We start from the raw sequence: 19,616 nt of genomic DNA, 5'->3' as shown, positions 1-19,616 counted from the left end.
ATTTCACCTTATTCCTTGTCTATTCCTGATTCCAAAAACATATAGATATGATTTGTTTGGATTAAAAACACGTTCAGAAAGTTAAAACGAAGAGAGGTACAGAAAAGCGTGCTATGCAGCCCAGCACAACCACTACCGCGCTAAACAGGCTCGTTAATTTTACTGCCTTCAGCATGAGCGGCGGACTACGGTCATTGTGATAAAATGCAGTGCGTTCCGTTTCATTCTGTGAGTTCCACAGCTTGACTAAATGTAGTATTTTCGCCTTACGCGACTTGTTCTTCTTTTTCTTTCTCTTGAAAACGTTGCATTTTCCGATTTGTTTTGTTTGTTCATAACCTCTGTAAATTAATGTACCTCAAATTTAAGTCTCGCAAGACCTAATTTTCTCTTTTTACATTTAGTCAAGTTTTGACTAAATGTATTAACGTAGAGGGGGGAATCAAGACGAGGGTGTGGTGTATGTGTGTGTGTGTGTGTGTGTGTGTGTGTAGAGCGATTCAGAGAAAACTACTGGACCGATCTTCATGAAACTTGACATGAGAGATCCTGAGTATGGTATCTCCAGACAGTTTTTTCATTTTTTTGATAAATGTCTTTGATGACGTCATATCCGGCTTTTCGTGAAAGTTGAGGCGGCACTGTCACGCTCTCATTTTTCAACCAAATTGGTTGAAATTTTGGTCAAGTAATCTTCGACAAAGCCCGGACTTTGGTATTGCATTTCAGCTTGAAGGCTTAAAAATTAATTGATGAGTTTGCTCATTAAAGTTGTCATTAAAATCGATTTTTGGCAAACAGATTTAAAATTGATTGCATCGTATTCTTCATCACATTCTGAATCTAAAAATATATACATATGTCATGTTTACTCTTAAAATGTGATCACAATTAACGAAAATAGATTAATTAATCTTACGATTAAAATTCAAGAAATCGATCCAAAAATGATTTCATCTTATTCTTTATCATTTCCTAATTCCAAAAACATATAGATATGATAGGTTGTATTCAAAACAAGCTCAGAAAGTTAACAAGAATACAGAAAAGCGCGCTTTCCTGCTTAGCCCAATACGCTACATATAGATATGATAGGTTGTATTCAAAACAAGCTCAGAAAGTTAACAAGAATAGATAAAAACGCGCTTTCCTGCTTAGCACAATACGCTATCGCGCTAATCTGGCGTGTCAATATCACTACGTTTTGCACGTGGGAGGTGAGCGATTTCGACCTTCACGCGGGGATTGACGAAGGTGTACTGTCTTGGTGAAAAAATACAGTGTGTTCAGTTTCATCCCGTGAGTTCGGGCGGGGATGTAGCTCAGTCGGTAGCGCGCTGGATTTGTATCCAGTTGGCCGCTGTCAGCGTGAGTTCGTCCCCACGTTCGGCGAGAGATTTATTTCTCAGAGTCAACTTTGCGTGCAGGCTCTCCTCGGTGTCCGAACACCCCCCGTGTGTACACGCAAGCACAAGACCAAATGCGCACGAAAAAGATCCTGTAATCCATGTCAGAGTTCGGTGGGTTATAGAAACACGAAAATACCCAGCATGCTTCCTCCGAAAACGGCGTATGGCTGCCTAAATGGCGGGGTAAAAAACGGTCATATACGTAAAATTCCACTCGTGCAAAAAACACGAGTGTACGTGGGAGTTTCAGCCCACGAACGCAGAAGAAGAAGAAGAAGAAGACCTCTGTAAATTAATGTACCTCAAATTTAAAGTCTCGCAAGACCTAATTTTCTCTTCTTTTTTTTTTTTTTTTTAGGTCGGGAAAGAGCGGTTCCACTGTTACAGCAGCACAATGTAAACCTTATCTTTTGCCATCGACCCCACGAGGGTCTCTCGCACTCGGCTTGCGGTCGGAGAGACAAAGCCTGGCCAGCAGAAAAGCCGGTATATCGATCGACTCTTCATACAGCTCTCTCATTATTTGACAAGGTGTTCGATGAATTATGGCTCTGGCGATTGTCACCGAAGTGGTCGAATTCGATACGAAGTTGGTGCATTTCCTGGTGGTTTCAACAAGTCTGTGATATGTGACAAGATTTTCGATAGAAGGGCGTGTATTTCTTGGAGTTGTACAGTCCTTCTGTCACAACGCAGCCATAATCTATACCAGCTGTACCCGTGTTCTATGTTCGTACGCGACGTATATACACGCACCTATACGTGCACGTGCATACACACACACACACACACACACACACACACACACACACACACACACACACACACACAAGCCGTCAAACACCCACGTTGAATCAAAGTGCATTTTTATGGTTCACTTTTCTCTGATGAACAGAAAACCGGGGGAAAAGACAAAAAAAACCGCACCCGACTATTTTTGTAGTGTCAATAAAAACGTTTCGTGTCCAGAAATGAACCTCGTGGAAATGCTGCCACTTTTCATCAAATAAGACCCCGTTTGCACTATTATAACTTGGTTGCAAAGACTAGATTGGGTGAAAAACACCACAAAAATGCACCTTTTTTTCCTGTTAACAGGCACAACGCCTCCAGGAAATGTGTCCACTTTACATAAAATTAAACCCCTCGTGACACACTCAGAGCCATAATCTATCAGATTTGTAGAAACCACTAGGCGGTTGTACCCGACGCGTTTTGTGGTGCCAGGAAAATGCCTCCAGATAATGCACCATCTGCAAATGTACCCTCTTGGTATCGAATTGGATCGGTTTTGCAACAGTCCCAGTTAAATTTATCCCCGATGTATAAAAGTGGAACCTCTCTTTGAACAAACCCCGGGCACCCTCCCTAATTTTAGACTTTTCATATTTAATACGTAATTTTCTCAGATTGCCGGAGTTCCTTGAATATGGGGGGGGGGGGGGGGGGGGGGGGTTCACTGCATATCCATAGATATCCAAAAAGGTTTGTCGACAGGACACTCTTTTGATTTTGCACCACTGTACAACACTTTGTCTCGAAGGATAAGGATAAGAATAAGGTATTATAGTATAGTCATGTGTGGTTAATGAGGAGAGTCTGCAAAAAGTTGACTCCGGGGGAGGGGGGGGGGGAGGGGGGGGGGGGAATCCCGAGCCTAATTCTCTAAAATATAGAAAAGTGTTTCACGTTTAAACACATTTCTGTGACAATTTTTGAACACTTTGTGACATGATACATAGTTCTACTAGGTAAAGAGTTATGCATGACAAACACATAGTGTTCACAAGAGTTCATTTGAACACAAGTGGTCACTATATGTGCTACTTTTGTCAATAGAGCTATGTACTATGTCACACATTGTTGGGGGTCCTGATTTGGCCTATTATGGTCCGCTGGACCCGAAAAGCAACAGCTAACTAACTAACTAACACATTGTTGAAAACTTGTTACAGAAATGTGATCAAAAGTGGAACACTTCTATTTTGAGTGGAATTCTAACCCAAGCCGATACAAGCAACAATCGGTTTGTGAAACAAGCGTTGCTATCGACTAGGCTTCTTGGCCGAAGTAGACCCCTTCAGTGGTGTGTGAAGCCGACGACGCTACGGACTAAGCTCTCTGCCCAAAGTAGACCCCTTCAGTGCCACTTTTGTCAATATAACTATGTCACAAATTGTTTAAATTTTGTTTCAGAAATGTGTTCAAAAGTGGAACATTTGTGTTTTGAGTGGAATTCTACCCCACGCCGATGTACATGTAGCGACAAACTGGTTGTGAAGCAAGCGTCGCAACCGACTAAGTTTCCCGCCCGAAGTAGACCCCTTCAGTGTTGTGTGAAGCCAACGACGCTACAGACTAAGCTCCCCGCCCGAAGTAGACCCCTTCAGTGTTGTGTGAAGCCAACGACGCTACAGACTAAGTTCCCCGCCCGAAGTAGACCCCTTCAGTGTTGTGTGAAGCCAACGACGCTACAGACTAAGCTCCTCGCCCGAAGTAGACCCCTTCAGTGTTGTGTGAAGCCAACGACGCTACAGACTAAGCTCCTCGCCCGAAGCAGACCCCTTCAGTGATGTGTGACAGGATGCATTTGGTGCTAACTGTACCGAACAAGCTCCCCGCCCGAAGTAGATCCTTTAAGTGGTATTTGACATGATGCATTGGGTGCCAATTGTAACCACTAAGCTCCCCGCCCGAAGTAGACCCCTTCAGTGGTGTGACATGATGCATTTGGTGCCAATTGTGTTACAGAACGCTGGTGACCCTCCTGCAGACACTGTCCCTTGCAGACATCAATCAGCAAGACCACGAGGTCAATCTCACTCGTTTGTATCATTGTGTGTCCCCCGTGTGTTTGTGTGTGTTTTTGATAACAAATAGTGTGGGCGTGAGGGATGGGAAAGTGCGAGATTTTGGATGGGGGGGGGGGGGGGGGGGGGGGGGAGGGGGGTAAGGATGGGGTAAGAGATGAGGGTAGCTTAATGAACCCAGACTCTGTGTGTGTGTGTGTGTGTGTGTGTGTGTGTGTGTGTGTGTTTGTGTGTGTGTGTGTGTGTGTGTGTTAGTGTGTGTGTTAGTGCGTTCGTGCGTGCGTATACGTGTTTGTTTGTTTTGTTTCTTTCTTTGTTTTTGTTGTTTTGTGTGTGTGTGTGTGCTATTTGTTCTTTTGTTTTTTTGTTTTTGTTTTTGTTTTGGGGTATAAGGTAACAAAATAGTCAATTGAGTGAGTTACCGTACACAAGAGAAAGATTAAACTTGGCATGATTCTGGGCTCCAGATGTCATGATGATAAAAGCGTTCACCAGTTCTTAACTTAAACTGGAAAAAATAAATGAATAAAATAAGACAAAGTTTGATCGCATCACATCTCATCTCATCTCATCTTATCGTATCTAATCATGTCCAGCAAATGACGGCACTGCACTGGGCAGCGTTCCACAACCGGCCCGAGCACCTGAAGTGTCTGATGGACAAGGGAGGCAACATTATGGCCCATGACGTGGACGGGAAACTACCACTGCACTGGGCTGCACAGGTATAGTGCGTTTCTTATGATGGATTACCAGAGGTTACAATTTGTTGATGGGCTTCGGTCCGTTTCCGTATCGATGTTTTATACTTGTGTTTCCATATATATATACGCGTGTTTAGGTGGTATCAGCCATCTGCACTTATGGCAGAATTCCTGAGGTCTTTTACGTGCCACTGCATGTGGTGACACAGGGTGGGACACGGATACAGTCTCTGGGTCATCACATAAAGTTGACCCGTGTCCGTCCCGGCCCGGATTCGAACTCACAACCCTTGGATCAGAAGTCCAGTGCTCTACCACCTGAGCTACCCGGGCCCCCAAATAATTTCCCGTATTACTCATTCTCTTGGAATTGGAGACCTTTTAAACGTCATTGAAGTTTGTGTGTACAGTACAATATACTCCTTATATCTCACAGAACGGGAGTGCGGACTGCTGTCGCCTGCTGCTGACCAGAGAAGAGGAGGCGGCGGAGAAGATGCTAGGGGCTCAGGACCACACGGGCAAGACCCCCCTCCACTTCGCTGCCGCCGCTGGGCACTCGGACATCATCAGGCTGCTGGCCGCACACCCACACTGCGAGCGTGAAGCGGAGGATCCTGATGACAGGTTTGACCGCACGTTTTTTGGTTTTTGTTTAATGACAAACGACGCCGATTACACAAACCAAGACGGGTCTGTTTGACCCTCTCATCAAGAGTGCGATCTCTGACGTACGTATGAAGCGGCGAAGCGGAAAAAAGTTCGAGAAAACGTCCTGATGCCAATAATAGCGTCATGTTAAGATTATGTCACTTATTCTGTAGGAGCTGGCAGAAACATTCGAGAACGCAGTTTATCTCGGTAACTTCGTCCTGCCAGTAGTAGAACATATTTTGTTAGGGCTGTGCATTGATCAGTATCCTACCTCATTAACAAGTCGTTGAAAGCCATTTGAAAATATTTAGTCAATCTGATGGACTTAAAGATCCAAGTTGAACGCACTGGATCTGTTTGGTAGCGTATTAGCAAAACCTGTCCCTTATCGTCCCCCTCGACCCATGAGAACGTTACATCTGAATTGCATCGCTAGCGCTGGGTCAATCTTCACGAAGACTTGCAAGAACACAGTTGTCAAATTAAATATCAGACAGTATGTCGATTTCATTTGAAGTATTTTCAAACTTTTTTTCAGGTAAAACACTGAAAACTACGCGTTAACGCAATCTCTGTTCAGGCTTTCCTGAATTAAGCCCAAAGTTGACTTCGCGAAGCTTTTTTAACCAAAAAGTCAGTGCCAAAGCTTCGTGCAGCGATCTTAGTGAAGTCGACTTTTCGCCCAATAGATATGAGGCTTTAAGGCCCTAGTGCAAGTCATCGTGCGTATCACCGATAAATTCCATCATAGTTACACTTGCCAACATAAAAAAGAACAGTACAATACTCAAATTAGTCAGGCATGGGCAATAAAGACACTAAAATCACTGTTTTTTTGCAGAACACCCTTGCATTGGGCGGCTGCCATGGGTCATGTGCAATGCGTGCAGACCTTGCTTGAACTCGGGGTCAAGGTCACCGCGGAGGATGCCGATGGTGGAACTCCACTCAGCTACGCCTCACAGTCTGGACACAAGGGTGAGGCTGACTTTCATTGTCTTTCTTTTTTCCCGTTTCTAACTTGTTTGGGGTATTACTTCATTGTGCCATCGCTGGGAAATTCGGGTCGCTTCCTTCCAGAAAGCAGCAACAGAGTGCAGTCGAAACCCCCCTTTTAAGACCTTTTTTTTTTTTTTTTTTGAATCAGCTTTTTTTTTTAATGAGATAATTATTAGGGCTTACAAACGGAGATGCTTTATTTTAAGACCTTAAAACGTCCGAAAATCAGGTCTTAAAAGGGAGAAAGTCCTTAACTCATTGTCTCCCAGGTACGGATATATATCCGTACCCACTCATTTGGCTCTATCTGACCAGGTACGGATATATTCGCGCAGACTGTTTAGCTTCAGTCGCTTCCTGTAACGTCGATCTAACGCCTGCATGCCAGCGTGTTGATACACAGTTTCTACACAGTTACTACAATTCTGAGCGAGTTTTCGCGAGGAACAGGGTTGAGCTACGGTAGGGTCACTGCGCATGTCTGGTTTTTTTCTTCGCGGAAACGCTGTTGGGTTGTGTCCAGTCGCGTCCCTTGCAACAAGATGGCGACAAGCGCGTTACGGATTTACTGTTGTGGAGAGTTGATGGACGACGATGATGAACAAGCAGTACTGTTTTATTGTTGATGTGAATGTAATGCCAAAACATCGAACTATCGATTCGAACGTCAATGAAGAAGTGAGCGTGAAAATCGAGCGCAAAACAGCCGGGTAAAAGTTCAGGGCGCTAAAGTACATTTGAGCCGAAATCGCACCCAAACTCCTGTTGACCTCATTTCTTCCCAAAATAAACATCACTGCTAAAATAAAATGCATTAAAACCAAGACAGTATCCAACCCAGTATCCTTAATTTTTGAAAGGCTAAGTGATTTACAACAAATGTCTTCTCACAATCCGTAACTTTGTCAAAAAATATTTGCAGAAGTTTCTCACCTCGCCTTGGCAGCCATCTTGGAACTGGAGAGACCCTACGCAGGAAGCAAGGTTGAAAGTTGGTTAACCGGTGACGTCACTCCAGTCGTACCGGACCGAGTTTTTGCGACCTCCGGTTCGACTCGAGTCACCTTAGTTGACGCTAAAACTCGCTCAGTGAGTGACCTACTGTAGCACAGCTGGTCTCGGCTAAAAACAACTGGGTCGACATAGGTGGGGTAGAAAGTGTTAAATGGAGGTAAGTTTACCGAGGTTATGAATAGAAAATCTGAAAAAGCAAGGTTGTTAAAGGGAGGAAGTCTTTACTTGGGGATTTAACAAACGGGCGGTTCCACTGTATCGCTACTGTTAAGCGTGCGCGCTTAGTCGTAATCAGCAAACTGCAATTCTGCTACAATGACCGAGATCTTTTGAGTGCCACTGACAGTGGTGACATGGGGGTGGGACATGATAACCGTCTCTGAGTCTGCACATAAAACTGAGTTGACCCGTGTCTGTCCCGGCCCGGATTCGAACCCGGTGCCGACACGCGGATCAAGTTAAGTTCTCTACCGACTGAGTTATCGACCCCCGACTTTGGCAGAACTTTGACACGAATCTGGTCCGGCCGAGCCAGAGACGTGTCCTCCCCTTCCTCATTCCTTCGTGTTTTTACATTTAGTCAAGTTTTGACTAAATGTTTTAACATAGAGGGGGGAATCGAGACGAGGGTCGTGGTGTATGTGTGTCTGTCTGTCTGTGTGTGTGTGTAGAGCGATTCAGACTAAACTACTGGGCCGATCTTTATGAAATTTGACATGAAAGTTCCTGGGTATGATATCCCCGGAGGTTTTTTTCATTTTTTCGATAAATACCTTTGATGACGTCATATCCGGCTTTTTGTAAAAGTTGAGGCGGCACTGTCACACCCTCATTTTTCAATCAAATTGATTGAAATTTTGGCAAAGCAATCTTCGACGACGCCCGGGGTTTGGTATTGCATTTCAGCTTGGTGGCTTAAAAACTAATGAGTGAGTTTGGTCATTAAAAATCGGAAACTTGTAATTAAAACTAATTTTTATTAAACGATCCAATTTCATCTTATTCTTCGTCATTTTCTGATTCCAAAAACATATACATATGTTATATTTGGATTAAAAACAAGCTCTGAAAATTAAAAATATAAAAATTATGATCAAAATTAAATTTCCAAAATCGTTTTAAAAACTATTTCATCTTATTTCTTGTCGGTTCCTGATTCCAAAAACATATAGATATGATATGTTTGGATTAAAAACACGCTCAGAAAGTTAAAACGAAGAGAGGTACAGTAATGCGTGCTATGAAGCACAGCGCAATCGCTACCGCGCCAAACAGGCTCGTCACTTTCACTGCCTTTTGCACTAGCGGCGGACTACGTTCAGTTTCATTCTGTGAGTTCCACAGCTTGACTAAATGTAGTAATTTCGCCTTACGCGACTTGTTACATTTAGTCAAGTTTTGATTAAATGTTTTAACATAGAGGAGGAATCGAGACGAGGGTCGTGGTGTATGTGTGTGTGAGTGTGTGTGCGTGTGTGTTTGTGTGTGTGTGTGTGTGTGTGTGTGTGTGTGTGTGTGTCTGTCTGTCTGTCTGTCTGTCTGTCTGTCTGTCTGTGCGTGTGTGTATGTAGAGCGATTCAGACTAAACTACTAGACCGATTTTTATAAAATTTGACATGAGAGTTCCTGGGAATGATATCCCCGGACGTTTTTTCATGTTTTCAATAAATACCTTTGATGACGTCATATCCTGCTTTTTGTAAAAGTTGAGGCGGCACTGTCACACCCTCATTTTTTCAATCAAATTGATTGAAATTTTGGCCAAGCAATCTTCGACGAAGGCCGGACTTTGGTATTGCATTTCAGCTTGATGGCTTAAAAACTAATTAATGACTTTGGTCATTAAAAATCGGAAACTTGTAATTAAATTAATTTTTTTATCAAACGATCCAAAAACATTTTCATCTGATTTTTCGTCATTTTCTGATTCCAAAAACATATACATATGCTATATGTGGATTACAAACAAGCTCTAAAAATTAAAAATATAAAAATTATGATTAAAATTAATTTTCCGAAATCGATTTAAAAACAATTTCATTTTATTCCCTGTCGATTCCTGATTCCAAAAACATATAGATATGATATGTTTGTTAAAAACACACTCAGAAAGTTAAAACGAAGAGAGGTGCAGAAAAGCGTGCTATGCAACAGAGCGCAACCACTTCCGCGCTAAACAGGGTCGTTAATTTCACCGCCCTTTGTACGAGCTGCAGACTACGGTCATTGGGAAAAAATGGAGTGCGTTCAGTTTCATTCTGTGAGTTCCACAGCTTGACTAAATGTAGTAATTTCGCCTTACGCGACTTGTTTTCTTTCTTTTATCTTTGCGGTGTTTAATTTTTTGTTCAGAAACGGATTTTTTCATGTTAACCTTCAATTATCATCAAATGTCATCAGTATCAAGGTCAACTCAGTCACATGTTCTCTTTTATCTTTAATTGTTCTGTAATCTTGCTATTTTGTGTTGGTACTTGGGGTGTTTTTACTGCATGAAAGTAATGCAAATAAGTCGGTGTAAAACGACTCTACCAATTCGCTAAAACGTTCGTGTGTTCCAGAGTGTTTCAAGATATTAGAAAAGGCCATCAACACCCCACGCGATAAAGCGGAGAGCAGAAAATCCAGCAACAACAACAGCAGCAGAAAAGGCAAAACTCCGTTGGGATTCTTCAAAGGTCTTTTCCAATCTAGCAGAAAAGACCCTACTATGGGTGTTCCCGGGAAACCTGTAGACCACACAACAGTTGATAAACGAAAATCTAACGGAGGTACCAAGCATTCTAAACGTGCAAACGGTGCATCGCAAAGCTCCAAAGACGCCGCAGCGAACGACAAAGTCAGCCTCCCTCCAATCAGCAGAGACAGCTCGTACCGGGTCGTTGCTTCCGACAGGGAAACCGGAAGTAGTATGTCGTCACATCCGTCCAAAAGTCGGAGGTCTTCGCGAGAGAGAATTGCAGCTAGTGAAACGGAGGTTAGCGAATGTTTGGTGGAATTCAGTGTCGTTTTTGTGGTTTTGTTTTACCTTCTGTTCTTTCACGTTCATCTTAGCAGCTTTTCTGAGCTTGAAGTATCACATTAGTCCTGCTTTGCATGTTTCTTTGTGCTTGCACTATTTTCCAGTTTGAAGCGAAGAAAAGACAACGCAAACACTGACAGTAGTAACGATTGCGTTTTTATATATGCTGACGATTTCTTTTTTAATTGCAGTGACTAATCCTCTGTAAGCTATATCTTTGTAATACTATTTTAGTGCACCATATCACTAGCTGACCAATCAGGGCTGATTCTAGGTGACCCTCTAAACGTTATATCAGTCAGGCCCTTTTTATTTATCTCTCTAAAATTAAAAAACCCAAACTCAAACTTTTGAACTTAAAACTTCAGGGTGACTTGCCAAGCAATTTGTATTTTTAACAATGAAACCCATTTCCATGTAATACGGAAAAGCCAAGTTTGTCGGTGGGGGTGGGTATAGAGGCCCCACCCACCTTCTGAAAATGACATATGCTCAGCTCGCTTGAAACTTACATGGGCGGGGGATATAGCTCAGTTGGTAGCGCGCTGGATTTGTATTCAGTTGGCCGCTGTCAGCGCGAGTTCGATCCCAGGTTCGGCGGAAATTTATTTCACAGAGTCAACTTTGTGTGCAGACTCTCTTCGGTGTCCGAACCACCCCCCGTGTATACTACATTGGGTGTGCACGTTAAAGATCCCACGATTGACAAAAGGGTCTTTCCTGGCAAAATTGCTTAGGCACAGTTAATAATTGTCTACCATACCCGTGTGACTTGGAATAAGGCCGTGAAAGGTAAATATGCGCCGACATGGCTGCAATCTACTGGCCGTATAAAATTTCATCTCACACGGCATCACTGCAGAGCGCCTAGAACTGTACCCACGGAATATGCGCGATATAAGCCTCATTGATTGATTGATTGATTAAAACTTCCGAGGAATGAAATGAAATTGCGTGACTCAGTTTACTTTAAATGCAGTTTTAAGTTAAATTTCCTTACTGTCTAATGTTGATAATGAATCTGACCCTTTCTAGTAGACAAGGCAAAAAGGGTTGTTGAACCTGATGTGAGATTGTTGAGTGAGAACCTGTCAGCTGTTAATATTCATGAGGTCAAGTGTGTGATTGGCTGCGATTGGCTGCATGAGGTCATGTGCATAAGGTCACACCAGCTTTGGTTCAATCCCGTCCCCATTGGCTGTTCTGTCTATAGAGTTGCGGAATCAATTCGGACTTTAGTTTGGTCGAAATAAACTGCATGGTAATAAAACCGTTATTTCTAATATTCTGACGAGTAGACAAATGATAAAAGACATGTCTACCGGCTCATTTGGATATTACATTTCCTCGACATGTCTGTTATCATTTGCTAACATTCAGCATATTAGAAATAACTAAGAATAACATGTGCACTTTATGTTTTATTATTTGTAATACTTTTGTTGTTGTTGCAGTTGCTTTTGTTGCTGTGTTGGAAGAAAAATACATTGCACAATAATATTTCGAGCACATTTTGTGTTTTGGTATCTGTGAAAGCGTGACTTAGTTTTCGTTAATAAACATTCCTTTGTGTCGTGAGTTTATAGTCTCCAAAATGCATGTCTTTCTTTCTGTTTGTATTTGTTTATTTATTCCTTCATCAGTTTATGTTTTTAGTTTTTATTTACTTCATTTATCAAATGATTTATTTATTTCTTTATTTATGTATTTATTTATTTGTTGGTTTAGTGATTTGTTAATTGTTGTTTTTATTTATGTTTATTTTTTTATTTGCCTATTTGTGACCCTCCACCACGGAATGAGTCGCATGTCACCTTTGCATGATTTTCATACTTGTAATTTTCCTAAAGAGTTGGGTATGCTCTATCCGGTGGTGAAACCCGTTTTAGAAAAGAGCAAAAACTGTTTGAGTTATAAGCTTGTGACTAAGGTGACCCTCACACTGTTACCAGACACTCCCCGGACTTATATTAAGCCTAGCGCAGAACCACGCGAGGTGACATGTGCGACTCATTTCGTGGTGGAGGGTCACATTTGTTCATTATTTATTCTTGTTCTCATTTATGTGCTTTTATTGGTTCATTCTTATATATATATATAATGTGTTGTTTAGTTTGTGTGTGTGTGTGTGTGTGTGTGTGTGTGTGTGTGTGTGTGTGCGTGTGTGCGTGCGTGCGTGCGTGCGTGCATGCGTGCATGCATGCATGCGTGCGTGCGTGTGTGTGTGTGTGTGTGTGTGTGTGTGTGTGTTTCAGAAAAAACACTGCGCTCAGTTTATTTTTGTCTTTGCTGACTTATCGTTTAGCTTGCAGGTTTTCATGTTGTGTTCTGATGGTAACTGTATGAAGTCTGTCTTTGTGATCAGTTAATCTTTCGATTCTGTGCTTATGAACAACACTCGCTTCCATTCTTCTCCTGTGCATTTTAATTTTGTTTGGTGGAAATCTTTTAACAGAAAAAGAAATCACATCAGAGTAGACATGCAGTGTCCAAGGGAAGTAAGAGCGACACTGGTGCTTCCACTCAGAGAGTGTCGTTACCTCCCTTGCTCCGTGCTGCGCATGAAAAAGAAAGTCTTGCAGCGCCTTTGGCCACTGGCTGTCAAGAGTTGAGTCCCTTGAGAGGGGTCAAGGTGCAACGTAGGTGCCACTTTTGTTGTTATATTGTTTTCAAGGGAAATGAAGCACAACTCAAAGCACATGAAAAAGCTGTTTAATATTTGATACAGAATGTGTCGCATTATTGCAATCAATAGAATTTTGTTTTGAATGTGGGTGTGTTGGGGGGGGGGGGGGGGGGGGGGTAGAGAGTAAATAAAGAGATCAATAAGTTAATTCGTAGATAAATAATAAGTTTAATTTAAAAACAGGAACTAGTGAAGCTGCTGTTTCAATCATTCTAAAAATTGCAGTCCTTGTGTAAATAGAAATGTTCAGAAGAATTTCTATTTTGTTGGGGGGTGGGGGTGATGGGGGGGGGGGGGGGGTGATGGGGGGGGGGGGATTAGGGAGTAAAGAAAGAGATCACTAAGTTAATTCGTTTAATTTTATAGGTTTAATTCAAAAACAGGAAAGAGTGTAGCTGTCTGTGCTACTGCCATACTGTTGTTTCCTTCATTCTAAATAGTTGCAGTCTCTCTGTGAATAGAAAATAATGTTCAGAAGGAATGTGTTTGTTGTTCAGTTTATTCCGCTGGGAACTCTGTAAGTCTTTTGTAATTCTCACAACTTGTCACCTTTTTGTTGTAGTTGCAAGTTACGAGCTTCGTTCGTGCTTCCTTGAAGTTCAGCTTTAGTTTGGTGTTATAAATTGTGTTGTAAAAAGCATGAGCATTCGTGTTTGTTTATATATATTATTCTGTAGCCTCGCCGTTCTTATCGATCTTCTTCTGTAGAGTAGCTAGTTTTTCTCTGGATAAAGTATCGTCACGCTCATAAGATAATTGCCTATGTCATTTTTCACTGTTTTGAGAAAAACGCAAAATACTTAGTTGGTTTCTGCCTATCTCATTTTAGCTATAAGTTGCAAACTGCCTATCTCGAGCTGTTACCACGGGATAAACGTGAGATAAAGAGCTGACAGCAACATTTTTAATCAGCACAACTGCAAAACAAACCCCTCCCCAAAAAAGCTTTTGCATACCTTCGCAGTTTCCAAACAAGTCTTCCTGTATCAAAAAAAAAAGTGCCTGACTCAAAACACGATATCGGCGGTTTTGCTTATGACGCTACCGTGGCAATGGTTTCTGATGGTCTGAGAGTTTGTAACTTGAACACATGACAGATACCCTTCCCGTAGCTTCACCTGTAGTCTCACTTCACAAATGCCTAACACTGAGTTAGGTATTTTTCTTATGAGCGTGACGGTATTGTGTCCACTAACAAACCATCTCTCTTGTCATTAAGCAGTCAACGTCAGTTCAAAACATATCCAAGGAATCGAATTTCAAATCATTTTTAATCGAACAAGCTGATGTGCGGGAATGCGCGTTTGTTAGACTATACCCTATGCACAATGTTTGAAAGTTAAAGGTGGGCGTTTACTCGATAATGGGCGTTTACAAGGTACAGTAGTTAACCTCCCAAGGCCTCTTCAAACTTTCACGCGGGATTAGAACGTCCCCCAACTTACACGCAAGTCAGAAATCAGAAGACTGGCAACTTCAGGTGCAAAGTGGAAATTTGTTGTTAAATTAATTTCGCAAGTGACACCTGCATCCAATCTTCTGAATTAATTCAGCAACATATTCCCGCTCTTCAAATAGAAGAAGCGAGGCTGTTGATTTTTGGTAAATCTTCAAGCGGAAGGATGCCCATATCCCATGTGGCATGTGAAAGCTCAGACAGACTTATATGTTGTGGTTTACATGATCGAGGACACGAGGATAAATGTATCTTTGACGGACACTGTTCACTGGTTTGGGAGCTTCACTGCACTATTTCAGTAGGCCTATAAAAGATTAAGTTTTAAAATCCTGCTGTAACGTTCCAGGTTTTTCAAATTCCAGTAGTTTAAATGATATCACTTTGTCTTTTGTAACTCCTATGAATAAAAGGGGTTTGCATGTTACGGGTTACGGGATATATTCATGCTTGCTTTGAGAAAAGTTATTGATGTTTCAATTGCGGGGCAATTCATGAAAGAAACTGTGGTTTGCCTTTAAAACGATTTATTTGGAATGAATGTGTTATTTTATTATGATTTATATTTGTGAAAATCTGAAGTATTGTCATACTGTTATATGTGATACCAGATCCGCCATAAAAATACAAGAAAGGTAAGTATTTAGAACATTTAATGTTTGAAAAAAATACACATTCATAAGTACAACGATTGTCTTTATAGTGAACAGACAAACAAATAATCCTGAAACAAATGAGATTAATAATAACTTAACTGAAGTGTTTTGGGTCCGATCTCTCGCAAGGAGATCTTGTGTTGCCAAAAACAGTAAACGTTCTAGATATTTTTATCGTTTAGGTGTTGCTTTTTTATTCTGAAGTTTGGAACGTTAGCAGAGTATCTGTAGTTGTTTTTTTGGGGGGTGTTTTTTCCACCAAATCCGCCGTTTTTGACGTACATTGTGTCCCTCCATCCCCAGAACCACGACAGCTGAGTGGGCGGGTGGCAGACAGGGCACACGACTCAATGTTGTGTCAGAAAAGCTCCACCGAATTTTGGTGAGTCTTATGTACTTGGAGAAAATAACTCTCTTACTCTTTGTCTGCATTGTTTTCTTGACTTTTAGAGGCAATCTTTGGCAGGTCACATGCAATGGCGGGTTATGGCTGGTCTGACAGGCCCAGCATCCACCACAACATTTTCCTGATCGCATAATTTAAAACAAATTGATTAGTTAATGGATCAATGAATTAACCAATCAATCAATCATTCAATCAATCAATCATCAGTCAGTCGATCGATCGATTGATCTATCGATCGATCAATCAATCAGTCAATCAATCAATCATGTATCCACTCACTCGCTCACTCAATTAATCAACCAATCAATCAATCAGTCAGTCAGTCAGTCAATCAATCAATCAATCAATCAGTCAATCAATCAATCAATCAACCAACCAACCAATCAATCAATCTATCAATCAACCAATTATTCATTCATTCCCTCACTCACAGACTCATTCAATCAACCAATCAATCAATCAATCAATTAATTAATCATGCCTTCTTACCAATTAAAGCATCACAAACTACCACAAGCAGAACCGCGAATATAAATGATTTCTCTCTTTCCTTCTCCGTCACTCGCGTCAAAATGTGTTTGATTGTGTGTCATGTTGCAAGTCGTATTTTGTCTGCACTTTTCAGTTGTTTTTACTCAACTATAAGGCACAGTCGACCCTTCGCGTGCAAATGATTCGGCTCACGCTCTCAAATCTGGCTTTCACCTGGGATGAGGCCACCCCTCCACTCCACTTGGGTACATGCCAAAGATCAACACCTTGGGTGCTTTTTGTGCAGAGTGGAGATTGTTTATGAATATATTTTCTTAAAAGCTACAAGAGCTAATCTGCGAGATTAATTGATCACAATATCCCAACTCTGCACAGATAGCAGTCACTTTGTTGATTTGAGGTATGTGTCCTGTTGGAGAGATGGACTTATCCCCTGTAAACGCCTTCGCAGATCTGAGATAGTGAGCCGAATCATTCTGGCAGTAAGGACTGTGCTCATAATTGAGTGTTGCAAGACAAGTTGTTTGGCGTAAAACAACCTTTATAACAATTCACCCATGATCTTGTGGGTTTTTTCAACCTCAGGACTCCACCGTCTCGCGCTGTTGAAGCAGACATCGTCCACGCGTTCACGGACTCTCCTCAGCATGGTTTGAAAGGCACGAAACGAGCCCGCACAAAAGGCCGACGCAACGCAGACGAAGCTCTCACAGTTCGCTCCGAACCAGCCACGACAGACTACACCTACCCGGATGAAAAGTCGTCGAACCAGGAACCTACCCAGGACGCTGTTGCCACGATAGAGACAACCACCATTTACCACAACCCCCTCCCCTCTCCTCACTCCCACCAAAATCTTTCCTCCACTGAGGACACCCACCCCCACCCTTCCAGTACCCTCCCTCCTCATCTGCCTTCCTCTTCCTTTCCAAACCCCAAACCCACGCCTTCCCATTCGCAATTTCGGCCTCACCGCAATAGCAAACTGCACACCTCTTCAGTTGTCCACTGGAAATCTTTGGGGTGCACGCGGAGGTGGTGGTGGTAGTGGTGGTGGAAGCGACGGCACAGGTAGCGGAAGTGTCGCCCTACCGGAAGAACAGTGCATTGTGGGAGATCCTTCGAAGGACAGTTCGGAACCACCGACTCTTTTTGTGGCTGCGTCTAGCGTTTCTATCCACGCCAGAAAACCCAATATTGGTAGTCGCGATAAACGGCGGTTCGATCGCAAGAAAAGTGAAATAACTATGATTGATGTGTAGCGTTTCGTATCCTTGTTGTTGTTGTTTTTTAACCTGATTTGCTGGTTAAGTCGGGTTAACTATTCATTTACTTTGGGTTTAGAGGCACACTCCTTCCCAGCTTACTGTCTGAGATCTGGCCAGGCGGCTTTTACATGGGAACAAACCATCCCTCCACTTCGACAATTATCAAAAACTAACATCCTTATTGCTTGCTGTGGTGGTTTTTTGTTTTGTTTATAAAATAAATTCTGTAATAAAAAAAATGTGTTGCCATTACAAAATTACTTCACACAAAAATGCCACAGAGAACACCCAGGCTGCTGAATTGTTGGTAGTGTCCAAGTGGATATGCAGCCTAATCTAATGTTAAAGCGCGGCCAGATCTCACACGGAGAGCCGCCACACTTTTTTTCAAGGGAAGGAGTGTGCCTTTAAGTCCCACGCTTTACGCCAAACGATGACTTCCAATCACAGGAGGGCAACACTACTGAAAACAGCACACCATGGACAGAAATTGAGGAATGTCACAGTTCCTGTATTGTGTTACCCCAACCCCCACCTCCCCCCCCCCCCCCATCTCCCGCTCTCCCATCCCCACCACAATCCCCACCCACCACCCCCCACCCCCCCACGCATCTCTTCCTCCAACGAACCTCCCTGCATCAAGGAATTGTACTTTGCTGAATATTCCCGGGTAGCTCAGGTGGTAGAGCACTGGACTTGTGATCGAAAGGTCGCTGGTTCGAATCCGGGCCGGGACTGACACGGGTCAACTTTATGTGCAGACCCAGAGACGGTATCCATCTCCCACCCCCGTGTCACCACAATGGCACGTTAAAGATCTTGGTCATTCTACCATAAGTGCAGATGGCTGATACCACCTAAACACGCATACATCAAAAGCCGTGAGGGCGTAAAAACTCGAATCGTATAAACCAATTCATGTCCAATATAGGCAATTAAGACCTGACGGACAATAAGCCCCTTAAAATTTACTTGCACCTACAAATCAATCGCTGACTGTTCAGTCTAACAGTCGCACCAAGTGAATGCAAGAGGAGCAGACCCTGAACGTCATGAAATACCTGAGTTTGTTGTTAAAATGCAAGAAAAAATTACTAAGAACTTCGGAAACTACACGTGTGTTGCTGTTCTCTTGACCCTTTGGCAGGCAATGAGATGAACATTTGACTTACTTGAGTACATGTATTGTTCTCGTGCAGCATATTTGTTTTGCAAACAGTTTTAGCGCCCCTCATCCCCCCCCCCTTTTCTGTGTGTGGGGGGGGATTGCAGAGGAAGTAGGTGGGGAGGGGGCTTGAAGGGTGCGGAGAAGGCGGGGTGGTGGTGATAGTTTGCTGAGAAATACAAACAATGTCTGAAATGGAACTGGATTTTACATGTACAAAGTCTTACTATGGAAATGCATTACTCAGAATGCGTCGACAAAAACTTCACATTGGTCAAAAGCGAATGGATGGACACATGAGACATAATTATCATCAACAGAAGGAAAACATTCCTTTAATTTGATCTCCACCGCACGGCACAATATACCCGTTTCATTCTGTGCTGAACGGATCGCCACAAATAGTTATGTATGTGACTTGTTTGTGTTGTCACGATGCTGTTATTGACTTGTTTAAACTTCATGTGGTAGAACTGCAGTTTCCTGATTAAACCAAAGACAATGTTTATCACAAATTTGACCTTGCTGAAAAGATGATATGTAGTGTGTATAAGGAATGGGATGTGAGATCTGCTGAATGATTTCACGTCTTAGGAGGAGCAGGAAATGGAGGAGGAGGCGGCGAGCGCAATGTGTGAACTGTGTATATGTGTGTGTGTGTGTGTGTGTGTGTGTGTGTGTGTGTGAGTGCGTGCGTGTGTGCGTGCGTGTGTGTGTGTATGTGTGTGTGTGTGCGTGTGTGCGTGTGTGTGTGTGTGTGTGTGTGTGTGTGTGTGTGAGAGAGAGTCTGTGTTTGTGTGCGTGCGTGTTTCTGACTGTGTGTGCGTACGCTCGCACTCTTTAACGCTCTTGTACATTTGAGTAATATAATTGTG

The 19,616-nt window shown here is 42.5% G+C and overlaps 2 protein-coding genes and 1 long non-coding RNA gene across 3 annotated transcripts in view; all 3 read left to right on the top strand.

The window, feature by feature from the left end:
- Positions 1–19,616, top strand: part of LOC138981802 (uncharacterized) — a 143,694-nt gene that overhangs the window by 26,249 nt on the left and 97,829 nt on the right. The gene's annotated exons all lie outside the window — the stretch shown is intronic.
- Positions 4,816–7,135, top strand: LOC138983306 (ankyrin repeat domain-containing protein 55-like; the record flags this gene model as incomplete). Its single annotated transcript, XM_070356722.1, is given in 3 exon segments — positions 4,816–4,944; positions 5,360–5,550; positions 6,419–7,135. Coding segments are annotated over 3 exon segments (597 nt in total), but the record flags the coding sequence as incomplete, so codon positions are not given.
- Positions 10,169–18,096, top strand: LOC138983305 (uncharacterized). The gene is made up of 3 exons (XR_011461073.1): positions 10,169–10,567; positions 15,714–15,792; positions 16,894–18,096. It is a non-coding gene; the product is annotated as an uncharacterized lncRNA (long non-coding RNA).

This window comes from Littorina saxatilis, linkage group LG12 (assembly GCF_037325665.1).
Source record: "Littorina saxatilis isolate snail1 linkage group LG12, US_GU_Lsax_2.0, whole genome shotgun sequence".
Lineage (NCBI taxonomy): Eukaryota > Metazoa > Mollusca > Gastropoda > Littorinimorpha > Littorinidae > Littorina > Littorina saxatilis.
Note: the sequence above shows the minus strand (reverse complement) of the source record. Positions and strands in the feature narration are given on the sequence as shown.